General features: G+C 37.3%; 2 protein-coding genes across 2 annotated transcripts in view; both read right to left on the reverse strand.

The window, feature by feature from the left end:
• Positions 1 to 5190, reverse strand: part of dbnla (drebrin-like a) — a 29471-nt gene extending 24281 nt beyond the window's left edge. The window contains exons 1-8 of the mRNA XM_063014673.1: positions 5114 to 5190; positions 4929 to 4984; positions 4452 to 4564; positions 4298 to 4372; positions 3237 to 3383; positions 2380 to 2457; positions 1517 to 1668; positions 1029 to 1083 (exon numbers count right to left, since the gene is read on the reverse strand). Coding sequence (XP_062870743.1) covers positions 1029 to 1083; positions 1517 to 1668; positions 2380 to 2457; positions 3237 to 3383; positions 4298 to 4372; positions 4452 to 4564; positions 4929 to 4984; positions 5114 to 5190 — 753 coding nt within the window. The remainder of the gene's footprint in view (positions 1 to 1028; positions 1084 to 1516; positions 1669 to 2379; positions 2458 to 3236; positions 3384 to 4297; positions 4373 to 4451; positions 4565 to 4928; positions 4985 to 5113) is intronic.
• A 3486-nt stretch (positions 5191 to 8676) lies between these two features.
• On the reverse strand, positions 8677 to 12526 carry LOC134332841 (caspase-7-like). Its single transcript, XM_063014674.1, has 4 exons — positions 12316 to 12526; positions 10443 to 10606; positions 9495 to 9627; positions 8677 to 8957 (listed from the first exon to the last, which is right to left on the reverse strand). Exons 1-4 carry the CDS (start codon positions 12524 to 12526, stop codon positions 8677 to 8679), a joined length of 789 nt encoding a protein of 262 aa, XP_062870744.1.
• Between the last annotated feature and the right edge of the window lie 403 nt (positions 12527 to 12929).

The following is a 12929-nucleotide window of genomic DNA, read 5'->3' on the forward strand; positions in this document are numbered from 1 at the left end:
CATTATTGTAAATATTATAATTTTTATTGTTATTATTTTGCACTGTTTTTATTAATATTTTATTCTATTTTATAATATTTTTTGCACATGTAACTGTTCTGTATATTTTTGTTTTTTCTTATTTTTATTGTTTATATTTCCCTGTAACTTGCTTTGGCAATACGAATGTCCTTATTTGTCATGCCAATAAAGCTTCTTTTGAGTTTGAGTTTGAGTGTGAGTGTGTGTGTGTGTGTGTGTGTGTGTGTGTGTGTGTGTGTGTGTGTGTGTGTGTGTGAGTGTGTGTGTGTGTGTTTGTGTGTTACTCACATTGGTAACCTGAGCAGATCTGGGACTTTTTATTTCTTTATTCTGAGCAGCTTGATTTTCTTTCTACTCCAAAATAAAAACATTCATCACTTATTAAACACTGAACACACACACACACACACACACTGATCATTAAACACTGAACACACACACACACACACACACTGATCATAAAACACTGAACACACACACACACACACACTGATCATTAAACACTGAACACACACACACACACACACACACTGATCATTAAACACTGAACACACACACTGATCATTAAACACTGAACACACACACACACACACACACACACACACACTGATCATTAAACACTGAACACACACACACACACATCACACACACACACTGATCATTAAACACTTATAAAAGTACCTATAAAATAATCAGAGTTTATAAAATTCGCAAGTAACGTGAAGTAAATTTCTCAGGTTTCAGTCACATGATTTTTTCTGTTGTGGCTGAAAATTCATTTCTAAATTAAATTGTGAGTATAATGATTAATAATATATTAATATTATATTATATTAATAGTTATAATTATTTTAATTCCATATTCTGTTTTACCGCATGGTGGTTCTAATGTTTACCCAGGGGTTTAGGGGTTTATTTAATGCCACTGGTGCCCTATATAGATGTTTAGGACTTAGGTTTAGGGGTTTCTGGACCTGAAATCTGTAAAAGGTTTTTTGATTTCTTACCAGTTTTTGTTGCTGATTAGTTTTGATCTCCACGTCCTGTTTCTTCTCCAACAGCCTGTAAGAGGAAAAAATATTAATAACAGAGAATCAAACCCTGAATAAATCGATGAAGTCGATCAGATGGTCGAGAACAGATCAGACATCGACGGTCTTTACTGATTTATTTTTATTTATTCATGGATTTTTACTTCATCCTGGTCAGGGTTGTGGTGCATCTGGACCCTATCATAAACACCTTGGGAGGGTGCCAGTCCATCACAGTGCATCCCTTACTCACACCCTCACTTCTAGGGCTAATTTAGATTTGTCAATCCACAAGTATTCTGGTGGGAAACCTTCAGGACAGGAGAAGAGGAGATAAATAACAGGGATTGTGTGACTGATATAATATGACTGATGTAATTGATGTGATTGCTGTAATTGATGTGATTAATGTGATTGATCTGATATGTTTGATGTGATTGATCTGCTGTGATGTGATTGATCACCTCTGCTGTTTGATCTGATTGGCTCTCTCTTTCTGGAGTTGTTCTCTCTCGGCTGCTTCTCTCTCATCCTGTTCTTGTCTCTCTCTCTCAAATCTCTGTTGTTCTTCCTCCGCTTTCTTTTTCTCCTGTTTACGCCGGTTTTTTTCCTCCTTCTACACCAGTAAAACCAGTAAAACCAGTTAAACACAAAGTCCTGTTATGTACTTCCTTTTAATTTAGTTCACATTCTAATTTACATGCACAGCATTTAGCAGACATGCTTCTCCAGAGCGACTTACAGAAGTCAAAGTCTTCAAACTATTCAGAGAGAATTTAAAGTAAAGTTGAGACAACAGCAGAGTGGAGCAGCGTCGTGTAAAAATATACATCATACAAAATATACATAATATATATTATACATCATGTTTTTACTTATTAACTTATTATTTTGGTTTGATAATAAATTTGTGAGAGTGAAACCAGAACTAAAATGTAAAAATGGATCATTTTTTTGTTTGGTCCAGACCAAAGTTACCGAAACACAAGTATAAACACGAGCTGAGAGATAAATCCATAAAAATGAAACTATTTAGTGTTAGTTTTAGTTTCCTCTCTCAGAATGATCAGATTGATTTGCTTCTCTGTGCCGAGGTGAAAGTGAGAAGGTCGGTGTGTAGGTATGAGAACACGACACACCCAGCACTGAACCATGTGTGAGATTAGAGTCCCTACTTCACCAACACTCTGATGGATCAGAACTTAATGATAGCGTGCTAATCTAACAGGGTGGAGCACTCGTTACTAATCACTCCCTACTGAACACTGCTAACATTCTGATGAGCACTCCCGGGGTGAGTCAGTCAGGAATTCAGGAGTGTTCTCACCTCCAGCTGAGCCCAGAAGGTTTCTCGATCAATTCCATTCATTTCTTCTAAAGCGTTGGTCTTCTGATACTTGGTACCCTACACACACACACACACACACACACACACACACACACAACAAATCATTTATTAGGGTTATAAGTCACGGTGAAATCTAAAATCACAATCTGTACATTCCTAACACAAGGTAATTATCTGGGTTCCTTTAGTATTGATAATGGATGATGGGTTACAGGGGTGACAACAGATGGACTACAGTCAGTAATTGTAGACCCTCAAAATTCATCTGCATGGCTGGTGTAGCTTGTACAATAATATAACACAAAATGCAATAAAAACAGAAATCTGGAAAGAAAAGTTTAACTGATCAACTTCATTCTAGTTTGTAAATAGAAACAGGTTTAGAATTTGATTCCTGTAACAGACTCCAAAAAAGTCAGGATGGGGGCGTGTTCCCCCCTGTGTTCCATCTGTGTTCCATCAGTGTTCCTATTCATTCCTCTTTTTATTGTGTGAGGAACTGAGGACACTAATGGTTGCAGGTTTGTGAGTGGAATTTTTCTCTGTTCTTGCTCGATACGAGATTCAGCTGCTCAACAGTCCGTGCTCGCCGTCGTCTGATTCTCCTCTTCATGATGCACCGGACAGTAACAACAAGAGACATCCTTCATTTCCTCTCTTCATTTACAACATCGTTCAAATCCATCAGAAGTGTTTAGATTTATAAATTCTACATTTCTTTTGGGGTGAATGTTTCTAATTACAATTATAAGAATATTTTTGTGTTGTCCATCTTTTTATAGACACGGTGTATATCTCATTCAGTGATGGTGTAAATAATAAACAGTGCATCTCACCACAGAACGAGGAGCTTTAGCGAGGCCGCCGTGGTCCGTCTCCGTTTCAACACTGTAATTTACTCCAACAGTCTGAAAGACTTTATTCATAATCTCATCAGGATCAACATCGTCTTCAGAATATGCATTTATTGTTACATGAGCTCCCTGTAACACACACACACACACACTGAGTTACATAATATTGAATACAGACCCGGTCAGAATGAAAACCGCTCTTAACGTCACTTTGCAGCCTGAAGGTTCGTTTGTTGTTGCTGCTGGAACGTCCAGAACTCACCATCAGACTTTATCACAGACTGAACTGAATAATGAAGAACTGCTTTCTAGGCCACCCAGTGAGGTTGGAGGTCCCTGAAGATTCTGGTTCTTCTCAAGGTTTCTGCCTTGTAATTTTAAGTTGTTGTTTTGAGATGATGTCTGTGCTATACAGTTACATTTAACCATAAATTGGGGTTCAGTCAGTAATTTACCCGTAATTTAGCATTTCAGCAACATTCTGATAGCAATCTTTTCTGGCTTTGTTGCTTCATGAATTGAAGCTTGTTTATGGTGTGTAAATAATATTGTATTAAATTTGAGTTGCTACACTGATAAACAACACAACGCTCCAGAGACCGACACAATCTGAACTGGAGTGACTTTTTTTTTTTTTCATTTCTTACTGTTACACTAATTTTACCTCTAATCTTACTTCACCTGAATGTTTACAAGCTTATCATGAGATTTCATAGATCGTTTCACCCGCCTGATTCTGACGTCTGTTTAGATTAGCTCAAATAAATCTCAGCACCTCTGTCGTATCTTCCCAACCCTCCAGAACACATCTTATAGATCCCAGGCTTGATCCTCTTGTGTGACCCACCTGCTCTTGTATTTCTTGGTTTAAAAGACTAAACTAGTCCTTGCTGACCTCTATGTGACCTCTGTGTGTCCCCTAATTCCTCATGTGTGACTCAATAGTTTTGGGATAAACCCTAGATTAGTTCCTCCTGTCTCCTCTCCAGTACGTCCCTTGATGAGTCCTCATTCACTTTGTGCTTCATCTGTGTCAAACTCACCCTCAGAAAATTGGCAATTGATGGGATGTGATTGGCACAAACTCCTCGTCTCACTCCCTTCACTCCCGCACCAGTCTGAATCAAACACCAACACAAACGTTATAAATACATTCATTTAATTATAATGATCATTAACATTATTTATGGAACTTACCCAGTTAATGAGAACAAACTTCGACACTCCAGAGTTCTGATCAGTCAGTCTGCAGAACCCGTACATCACCTTCCCCGTGTTCAGCTCCTCTACCATTTCATCCAAACCTCCACCTAATCACAGAGAGGAACATCATCAACCCAAACCTCCACCTGATCACAGGGAGGAACATCATCAACCCAAACATCCACCTGATCACAGTGAGGAACATCATCAACCCAAACATCCACCTGATCACAGTGAGGAACATCATCAACCCAAACATCCACCTGATCACAGTGAGGAACATCATCAACCCAAACATCCACCTGATCACAGTGAGGAACATCATCAACCCAAACATCCACCTGATCACAGTGAGGAACATCATCAACCCAAACATCCACCTGATCACAGTGAGGAACAGAAGCGCTACTCATTCGGACGGTGACGTGCATTACAAAAAGTTCTATAACACAAAAGTTCTATAACACAAACCTCCTTTTGATGCCACTTTGATGTTGTTACTGTTTTCTTCATATGTAAATAAAACCCTAAAACACACAGAGATCTTCATCATCATCATCATCACTTAAAACATCTTTAATTTTTACTGTGTGTGTGTAGTTTCTGTCTGTAGTGTGTAGTGTGTGTGTGTGTAGTGTATAAAGTGTGTATCTTACCAGTCTGTGTCTTCATTCAGTACTTGATTATAAGCTTGTTGAAGAGCATCACCATGTTTACTCAGATTCACCGCCATTATTAATCTAATATTTAATTAATAATCAATAACAAACACACACTGAAAGAAACGAACACCTTCAGCAACACCGCAATAAACACCTGATTTACACTCCGTCACCTCCTTACATCAAAAACCACTCCCAAAAATCATGCTCAACCAGTTCAGGAGGATTTAACCAGTGAAACTGACACACACATACAATTACACACACACACAATTACATTCCACCCATACATACACACACACACACACAATACAGTGAAAAATAAAATAAATCTTCTGTACAGGATTTACACTGTTGGGAAAAGAAAGACGTGTGTAAAAGTGTGAGAGTTCCAGTTTAATTTGTGTGTGTGTGCGTGTGTGCGTGTGCGTGTGTGTGTGTGTGTGTGTGCTTGGCAGAGATCAATATTAGAGTTATTATTTGTTAGTGTGTTAACATTATATTAAATGTTATAATATTAATTATTAATATTAATAAAATATTAATATTAAGCAGTTTATTCATCTTGAGGGTAAATTACAGTGTTCCACATAACACAAGTACACACAGAAGTGAGTAAGTACAGTAAGTATTTATGTTTACATTTACAGCTGTGGCTGTGGCCAGTTTGTTATTGTGCTGTGTTTATAGAACTACACAATCGGATGAAGTGGAATCCAGACTTGTACAGTTTGATGGAGAAATGACCTGCAGAGGCGTTTCCTTCCCGTAGTTCCAGTCTGCTCCTCAGTATAATCCTCTGTGCCTGTAGTGTTTTATGGAGTGGGTGGAGAGGGTTCTTCATGATTGCTGCCACCATCTCCGCTGTGTCCACTTTCACTCCCAGTACTGAGCCAGCCTTCATAATGGTCTTGTTGAGTTTACTGGAGTCCTTGGCTGTGATTCTGCTGCCCCAGAACACAATGGTTTAAAAGATGGGACTCGACACCAAAGACTCACTGAAAGTTCTTGCTTCTCACACTAAAGGACTTAAGTCTCCTCAGGAAATAAAGTTGGTTCTGGTCCTTCTTATACAGCCTATCATCATTCACCTCCCATCCCAGTTCAACATTCACCTCCCATCCCAGCTCCCTCCCATCCCAGTTCAACATTCACCTCCCATCCCAGTTCAACATTCACCTCCCATCCCAGCTCATCACTTAGCTTATCATTCAGGTGGACACTTAAGTACTTGTAGGTGTTTACCACCTCAGTATTCTCACCCTAGATGGTGACTGGAGCTGGAGAGGATTTCTCCTGCTGGAAATCCACCATCAGCTCTTTAGTCTTCCTGGTGTTAAGTTGGAGATGGTTGTGCTGGCAGTTTTTCACCAGGCTCCTGTAATCCTTCCCAGTCTCCTCACCAACATCCCACCACAGTGACGTTCATCAGAAAAAACAGTCTAAAATGGTGCAGCTGCAGTTTAACCAAAGAGTAGATGATACTATTGTTTGGGTTAAATATCATGATATACTGCAGTGCTGAATATTGACGTGTGTTGTTATGATCGATTCAGCAGCATTTATAAAAATAAAAAAAGTGTTTTGAATTTTAGTTGGTTTTGCCAAATATAATAAAATATAATGTTTTTTTGCAGAGGATTCCGTTATGTACCCTCAGTGTCATGGATGTCCACATATATCATGGGTGTACCGCCCTCAATAAAAGACACCCTGTCTCTGAGTTAGAAAACCTTTTTAAAGAAATACTTTTTAGTTTTTTACTTACATACATTCAGTAACTTGTACTGTTACACACCTCTACTAGAGTAAAATATAAAACATCAACTTTTACTTCAGTGTTTTAAATTAGTGCTACTTTTACTCAGGTAAAGAAAAAACTTACAGAAAGGACTCACTGAATCAAAAGAATCAAGCCACAATGACTCACTGAATCAAATGAATCAAGCCACAATGATTCACTGAATCAAAAGAATCAAGCCACAATGACTAACCGAATCAGATGAATCAAACCACAATGATTCACTGAATCAAAAGAAAGATAGATAGATAGATAGATAGATAGATAGATAGATAGATAGATAGATAGATAGATAGATAGATAGATAGATAGATAGATAGATAGATAGATAGATAGATATCCTTTATTTGTCATATATACATATACAGGTGTACAGTACAATGAAATTCTTTCTTCGCATATCCCAGCTGGTGTTGGAAGCTGGGGTCAGAGCGCAGGGTCAGCCAACTTACGGCGCCCCTGGAGCAGACAGGGTTAAGGGCCTTGCTCAAGGACCCAACAGTGGCTACATAGCAGAGCCTGGATTTGAACCGCCAATCTTCCGGTTGATAGCTCAAAGCCCTACCACAGGCCCCTAGAATCAAGCCACAATGACTCACTGACATGAATAACTGGTAGAATCACTTTAACAGTTTCTGTAATCTGATTTGAATCTTTCAGGTCACTGAGCATGAATCTGAGCTTCATTATCAGATCTGATTTAAATCAGACTCACTGAACATCAGAAATGAGCTTCTGCTGCTTTCAGCTCTCAGCATCTCCACAGGGTTTAGAACCTTCCCCAAGCTGCTCCAGAACCTTCATTCTGTTTCTTTTCAGCCATTTCAATGATAAAACACTGATTATGACTTTTATTTTCCGAGTATTAATATTACACAGGGATCAAAAAGCAAATAAAATTATATTTAATCAACTAAAATCAATGAACTTCAAACATCTAAAAGAAATAAAACAAAAATTAAAACATATAATATACAATAGAAAAGATAAAAATATGAGATTTTCAGTAAGATTTTAAAGAATCATAAATAAACATTAAAGTGAGATTTTAAAATAACCAACAAAAGTTAAAAACAAAAAAATGACAGTAAAAATATTAATGATAATTTAATACAAGTAATAAAACACTAAAAATTAAACTAAAAATAAGAATATCATAAATAAATAAATTTAAAAAATAATTAAAACAATTAAAATAATAAAATAATAAAAATCAAGTTAATCAGGCGTGTGGTTAGAAATTAAATGTTTAAAATCTTTGACACCAGCAAGCTGAGCGTTCAGGTTTCCTGTAGTGAATTTCAGTTTACTGGTGTCACTAAACTAAAAGCACATTTTCCCAGTTCAGTCCAGTACAAACTCCCAGTACCTACCAGGTGATCCAAACCAGCGGAGTGAGTCTGATCATCACCATTATTTATAAATAAAAATATTGAAATGCTGAAGCTGCTTCGTCCGTCCTGCTGTTCAGTTCTGCTTCAGAATGAATTCCTGAGCAGTTAGAGAAGCTTTAGAAGGCCAGACACTCCTGGGTAGATTTAACACTCTTCCAGGTTACTTTTATTTGGCTTCCACTGTGGTTTGGTTGAGTCCTAAGTCTGTAGAACTGCAAGATTAATCTACTGCAGCTTGTCAGAAGGGTTCTTCAGTGGTGGGATGGTGTTCCTGTAGATACTTTCAGCTGAGTGAGATTTATATTCTACAGCACCACATAAATCAAACCTCATCAGATCTGAGTAATAACGGTGGGGTTAATTTAGCGTATGGAGCTCCTGCAGCTGACGTGTGTGGATCCCAGTAGTTGTGATACTCGGATGGAGTTGGTGAAGGGGTAGAATTCTGAGGTGAGACGGCTGATGAAACAGGGCATTTCTTTTTTACCCCGCAGGGCATTTCCTCTCGCCTCGAACTCATGAGCCACGTGCCAGTTCAGCCGAGTCAGTAATCGTGAGATTTCCCAGTCGGTTCCGTCCTCCACCAGATCACAGAAGGTCTGAAGAAACACAGAACCAGTGGGGTGCATGAACGCACTGTAACCTAAAACACATACACACACAAACACACACACATACACACACACACAAACACACACACATACACACACGGTTCACTGATCACCTCCAGGAGTTTTGTCAGGAAGAAAATAATCCAGGGATGAACATCCTCCAAACATAAATCTGTAGATAAACCCAAACCTGTTACTGTTTTCCATTGCTCAGGAGTCCAGGTTTTGTGTTCTTTTGATGTCTAATTGTTGGGGCCGGGTCATAGAGGTGTTTATACAGGTTGTGAGTGTTTTGGGAGCCAAACTACTTTTGGGGCTTTTGGTAATGACCCTGTAAGGTGTCGCTGAGCTTCATCTTGCACCCACTGTTCCACCTTACTGATGCTGTGTGTTAATGCTTCACATTTAATCAGTTTACAGATTTTATAACTAAAGATTGGACACCTACTGTTGGTACCTGATGGAACTTTGTTAGTTGCTGTGTGTTTGAAATTTACAACACATACAAATGTTTTAATTAGAGCTTGTGTGTGTGTGTGTGTGTGTGTGTGTGTGTGTCTGTGTGTTACCTGGAGGTGTAGCGTAAGCGACCACAGTTTCAGGTGGAATGTAGAGTGTCTCAAAAATCGTGGCCTCCTCAGACAAGTCTACAGAGTCGACCTCAACCTGCACACCTTCATCCAACTTACTGCCCCGACACGCCTACACACACACACACACACACACACACACATTGCATTCACTCGTTACAGACGCACACTTACACACACCTTAATTAAACACGGCTGTTTGAGCTCATCAGTGTGAATTTTCATCATTACATACATCCAGTGACAGGAGCTCTTTGTGAACGTGTGTGTGTGTGTGTGTGTGTGTGTGTGAGAGAGAGGTATGTGACACACCTGACACATCAGGCGGTAACAGTGTGTAGTGGACTGATGACGTCACACTCGATGGTGTGTATCATGCACTGATGTTAAAGGTGTTAATGTCATTGTTGGTGTTGGTGTGATTGTTGGTGTTGATGTCATTGTTGGTGTTGGTGTCAGTGTTGGTCAGTGGTGGTGTTGGTGTCAGTGTTGATGTTAGTGTTGGTCAGTGGTGGTGTTGGTGTCAGTGTTGGTGTCAGTGTTGGTGTCAGTGTTGGTCAGTGGTGGTGTTGGTGTCAGTGTTGATGTTAGTGTTGGTGTCAGTGTCATTGTTGGTGTTGGTGTCAGTGTTGGTCAGTGGTGGTGTTGGTGTCAGTGTTGATGTTAGTGTTGGTGTCAGTGTCATTGTTGGTGTTGGTGTCAGTGTTGGTCAGTGGTGGTGTTGGTGTCAGTGTTGGTGTCAGTGTTGGTCAGTGGTGGTGTTGGTGTCAGTGTTGATGTTGATGTTAGTGTCGGTCAGTGTTGGTGTTGGTGTCAGTGTTTCGGTGTTGGTGTCGGTGTTGGTGTCAGTGGTGGTGTTGGTGCCAGTGGTGGTGCTGTATAGGTCTTCAGTTTTGACACATAATTTGAGTTGTACAGAGTCAGGACCTGGATGAGGAACAGTTTGGGTTTGGAAGTCATGGTTGCTCCTCTGAAGAGTGTGTAGATATCAGCAAGTTTCACTGGATGCCCATCTGCTCCAAATATCAGTCCTTCTTCTCCATGACTGGACACCACGGCCACAAAACAGCTGCCCACAGACGCCTCACACTCTAACACCACATTATTATCATTATTATAATTATTATAATTATTATTATTATTATCATTATTATCATTATTATTATCATTATCATCATCATCATCATCATCATCATCATCATCATCATCATCATCATCATCATCATCATCATTATCGTTATTATTATTATTATTATTATCATTATTATTATTATTATTATTATTATCATTATTATCATTATTATCATTATTATCATTATTATTATTATTATTATTATTATTATCATTATTATCATTATTATTATTATTATTATCATTATTATCATTATTATTATTATTATTATTATTATTATCATTATTATCATTATTATCATTATTATTATTATTATTATTATTATTATTATCATTATCATTATTATCATTATTATTATTATTGTTATTATTATTATTATTATTATTATTATTATTATTATTATTATCATTATTATCATTATTATCATTATTATTATTATTATTATTATTATCATTATTATCATTATTATCATTATTATCATTATTATTATCATTATTATTATCATTATCATAATCATTATCATTATCATTATCATTATCATTATCATTATTATTATTATCATTAATCATTATTATTATTATTATCATTAATCATTATTATTATTATTATCATTATTATTATCATTATTATCATTATTATTATTATCATTATTATTATTATTATTATTATTATTATTATTATCATTATCATTATCATTATCATTATCATTATTATTATTATCATTAATCATTATTATTATTATTATTATCATTAATCATTATTATTATTATTATTATTATTATCATTATTATTAATATTATTATTATTATCATTATTATTATTATTATCATTATTATTATTATCATTATTATTATTATCATTATTATCATTATTATTACTATTATTATTAATTTTGTTATTATTATTATTACAATAAAACACATTTCCAAAAAAAAGTTGGGTGAACAAAAGATCCTCCTGTTATACCCGATCATGATTCTCTCACCTGCTCACTGTTCAAACACTGGAACATCAACTTTTCCCTCTTATTCTGCCTCCGTCCCAACTTTTTTGGAGTCCGTTACAGCATCAAAGTATTTCTTGTATCATTATTATATCTTTACATTAAAAGTACTTTTAAATAAAAGTCTGTAGACACTGATTTTATGTATTATCTCTAATTAAAGTGTTTTAACCACACACACACACAGCTAACGATTGTATAAAATTAATTATACAAAAAAGTGTGCTTTTCCTTTGTAGTAACAGTTTAGGGAAGGCTCTTCTTGTTCCACCGTGACTGTGCTGCTGTGCACAATAGAAGCTCTATAAAGACGTGATTTAATACGTTTGGTGTCCTGCACAACAGCCTGAACCTGAACCTGAACCTGAACCCTACTGAACACGTTTAGGATAAATTAGCTGAAGCTCTGAATGCATCATGTCTGACCTTACAAATGCTCATTTTACTAATAGACACAAATTTCTACAGACACACTCACAACTCTTGTTTAAACCCCCAGTGCAGTAACGGATGTTTTGTTACGAGGAGCTGAAGTCACTGAGCTCTGGTTTGTTTGTACAGAACTAAAAACACTGATTAGAAGTGGCGACCACATTCAGGCCGTGAGGTCACATTATAATAAATTGATTCAATATTCTAAGCAGTTGATGATGGAGGATCTTTACCTGCTTCAAATGCTTCGAGGATCTCGTGAGCGTCTGGGTCGTTCAGGATGGTTACCTGGAACCCTCTCTGGCTGAGGATCCGGTGCAGACGCTTCGTATCCCGCCCAGCACCCAAACGTTTCGCCAGACCTACACCAGGATGGAAGTTCTCCACGGACACGATCAGCGCCCGGTTCCTCACCTCACCTTTACTGAGAGCTGGAACCGACATACCTGTGCTCACCTGAACACCAACTTCAGATCACTGCTGTACACCTGAGTGTAGATAGAGCAGGTGAGCTGTACTTTAACCCGACTCACCCCGCCCCGAGTACGTGTGATGTAAGATTAATATTTAAATATCTCACATCCACACCGCCTTCACCTCAAACAACAGCTTTACAATCAAACTACTGAACAAGCAAATAATCCCAAACGTCAGCGGTTAAAAACTGAGATTAAAATATATTTAGTAATGTGTTTACAGTAAATAATGTGGCCACAGCGTGATTAAACAACATTAAAGCAGTTTTCAGTGTTAAACAAACTAAACCTGCAGTTACATTCCTAAATCCATTCAATGAGAGCAGCAGATCTCAAACTAAACTGCAGAAGCTAAAAAATTTATATTTAAT

The sequence above is a fragment of the Trichomycterus rosablanca genome, chromosome 18 (genome assembly GCF_030014385.1).
Source record: "Trichomycterus rosablanca isolate fTriRos1 chromosome 18, fTriRos1.hap1, whole genome shotgun sequence".
NCBI classification, from domain to species: Eukaryota; Metazoa; Chordata; class Actinopteri; order Siluriformes; family Trichomycteridae; genus Trichomycterus; species Trichomycterus rosablanca.

What these genes read in the sequence shown, in the direction of transcription:
- LOC134332841 (XM_063014674.1), bottom strand. Translation starts at nt 12,526, where the DNA reads ATGTCGGTTCCAGCTCTCAGTAAAGGTGAGGTGAGGAACCGGGCGCTG. An exon ending in CCTCGAAGCATTTGAAGCAG is followed by an intron (nt 10,607 to 12,315) that starts GTAAAGATCCTC and finishes ATGTGGTGTTAG; the next exon opens with AGTGTGAGGCGTCTGTGGGC. An exon ending in CGCTTACGCTACACCTCCAG is followed by an intron (nt 8,958 to 9,494) that starts GTAACACACAGA and finishes TATGTGTTTTAG; the next exon opens with GTTACAGTGCGTTCATGCAC.